Source organism: Carya illinoinensis, chromosome 5, assembly GCF_018687715.1.
Source record: "Carya illinoinensis cultivar Pawnee chromosome 5, C.illinoinensisPawnee_v1, whole genome shotgun sequence".
Classification (NCBI taxonomy): domain Eukaryota; kingdom Viridiplantae; phylum Streptophyta; class Magnoliopsida; order Fagales; family Juglandaceae; genus Carya; species Carya illinoinensis.
The window spans coordinates 37,645,347-37,647,454 of record NC_056756.1 but is presented as its reverse complement, the minus strand read 5'-3'; the positions used below and the strand labels follow the sequence as shown (position 1 = coordinate 37,647,454).

At 39.7% G+C, this 2,108-nt stretch overlaps 1 protein-coding gene across 1 annotated transcript; it reads right to left on the bottom strand.

The window, feature by feature from the left end:
- Positions 1-505: 505 nt before the first annotated feature.
- Positions 506-1,201, bottom strand: LOC122310312. Its single transcript, XM_043124208.1, has one exon. It carries the CDS (start codon positions 1,199-1,201, stop codon positions 506-508), a length of 696 nt encoding a protein of 231 aa, XP_042980142.1.
- Between the last annotated feature and the right edge of the window lie 907 nt (positions 1,202-2,108).

Below are 2,108 nucleotides of genomic sequence, written 5' to 3'. Positions count from 1 at the left end.
TTGCACACTTGGAAATCAGTAGTTGCTATTTTTGGTAAATTTTGAGATTAATATTGCTTAATTCTGAGTTTAATTCTGTGTTTTGTAGGATTGTGGAATTCGGATTTTGCTACTGAATTTTGATGGAAGACTATTTTTTGGAACTTCATGATAGATTTCTTTCTTTTTTGGTTTAACAAAGAAGATTTTTGGGGGCTTTTGGTTTAGCATAGCATATTTGTGTAACAACTCATGTGGATGTATTTGGTTTTTTTGTAACAGCTGTTATGTGTAATCTGGGGGTTTCTTTTTGTGCTGCTGTACATGGTATGTTGTTTTTTTTTTTTGAAGTACTAATCTCATTAATCATGAAACAAATGAACATAACTCTCTATGGTCCAAAGTGACATAGAGGTTCTTGGTTACATCATTTCTTTGTGTACAATAGGCAAAATACAAGTTGGGCAATTTTCAATTTCATAAACATCCTCTGCCAGTTCGATAGCTGCTTTTGCAAGTTGGTGGGCTACCATGTTTGCCTCTCTAGGATGTGAGTTGCTGTCCAGTCGACACTAGAATTCAACACCCTTCTTGCATCTTCAATAAGGCATCCCCCTAATCTCCAGTTCAACGCTTTACTTTGTAGCACATCCACCACATATTTAGCATCACCCTCTAAACAAATCTGTTGCAGTCCTAGCTCTTTACAAAACACAACTGTAGTTAATAATCCATATGCTTCAGCATCGAAAGGAGTCCCTCTTAAAGGTCTTTGAGCTCTTACAGTACCAATAACTTGGCCTTGGTAGTCTCTGACTATCACTCCTATCCCAATTCTCCTCTCTTTTGCTTTAACAGCTGCATCCCAATTGAGTTTGAAGTTATTCTGACTTGGTTTAGACCACTTATGCACTGCTGTACCAACCTGTCTCTTTGTTCCCTTAAATGTTGTAGTGGTTTCTTTGAAATTAGATAACTCTTCTATGGCCTGCTGGTATATTCTTGTTGGATGAGTGAAAACTTTACCATGGCAGAAATCATTCCTTCTGGTCCAGATTCTTTTCAGTGTAACTGCAGTCTCCTCTAATTCAGCATCATCGAGGCTCTCTACTAGAGTGGACCAAATATCAAAGAACAGGTCACTATGGCAAGTCATTTTCTGGACCTTTTCTGAAGCTTTGGTTCCACACATCCTGAGCAGCAACACAACTCCATAAGGCATGACTCGAGGTTTCAAGGGCTTGTGTGCAGATGAAACAAGTACTTTCCTCTACAATTTTCCTTCTCTTCAGGTTTGCTAGGGTTGGTAGGGCCTCGTTGCATGCCCTCCAAATGAACTGTTTGACATTTGGAGTGGTCCTTAGCTTCTATATACTCTTCCATACATGCTTGACTTGAGTTTTTCTAGATGATTCCCCTTAAAGATCATCTTCCATTTGTCTGTAAATATGGTAACCACTCCTTATTGTATACTGACCATTGGTGGTGAATTGCCAAACCATCCTATCTTCCCTTCCTCCAATGCTGAGGGGTATTGTTTTTATAGCTTCATACTCCTGTGGGGATAGTAGCTCCTGGATGAGAGGATGCTTCTAGGTTTTGAGGTCATTATCAATTAGATCACATACCTGTTCACATTCACAATCCATTGGTCGAATAGAGACTACTTTTTTTGATGGAAAGGAAGGTATCCACCAGTCCTTCCATATATTAATTTTGTGCCCATTGCCCACCCTCCACATGAGTCCTTCTTTTAGTACTTCCAATCCTGCACACATTCCTTTCCATGCAAAAGAAGGTCTTGACCCCAACTTAGCATCTAACAACCCAGACTTTGAGAAGTATTTTTGTTTTAGAACCATAGTAGCTATAGAGGATGGATTCTGTAAAATCCTCCACCCTTGTTTAGTTAGCAAAGCAAGGTTGAAGCTTCTGAAATCTCTAAAACCAAGACCACTTGCCTCTTTGTTGTAGCTGAGCTGTTTCCGCCTAACCCATTGTATCTTAGAGGTATTCTCGTTGTAGCCCCACCAAAATTTCCTGATAAGTTGGTTCAGCTTGTTAGTGATCGAGGTTGGCACCAGAAAAATCCCATTGCATAAGTGGGGATGGCCTGTAGCACTGCTTTT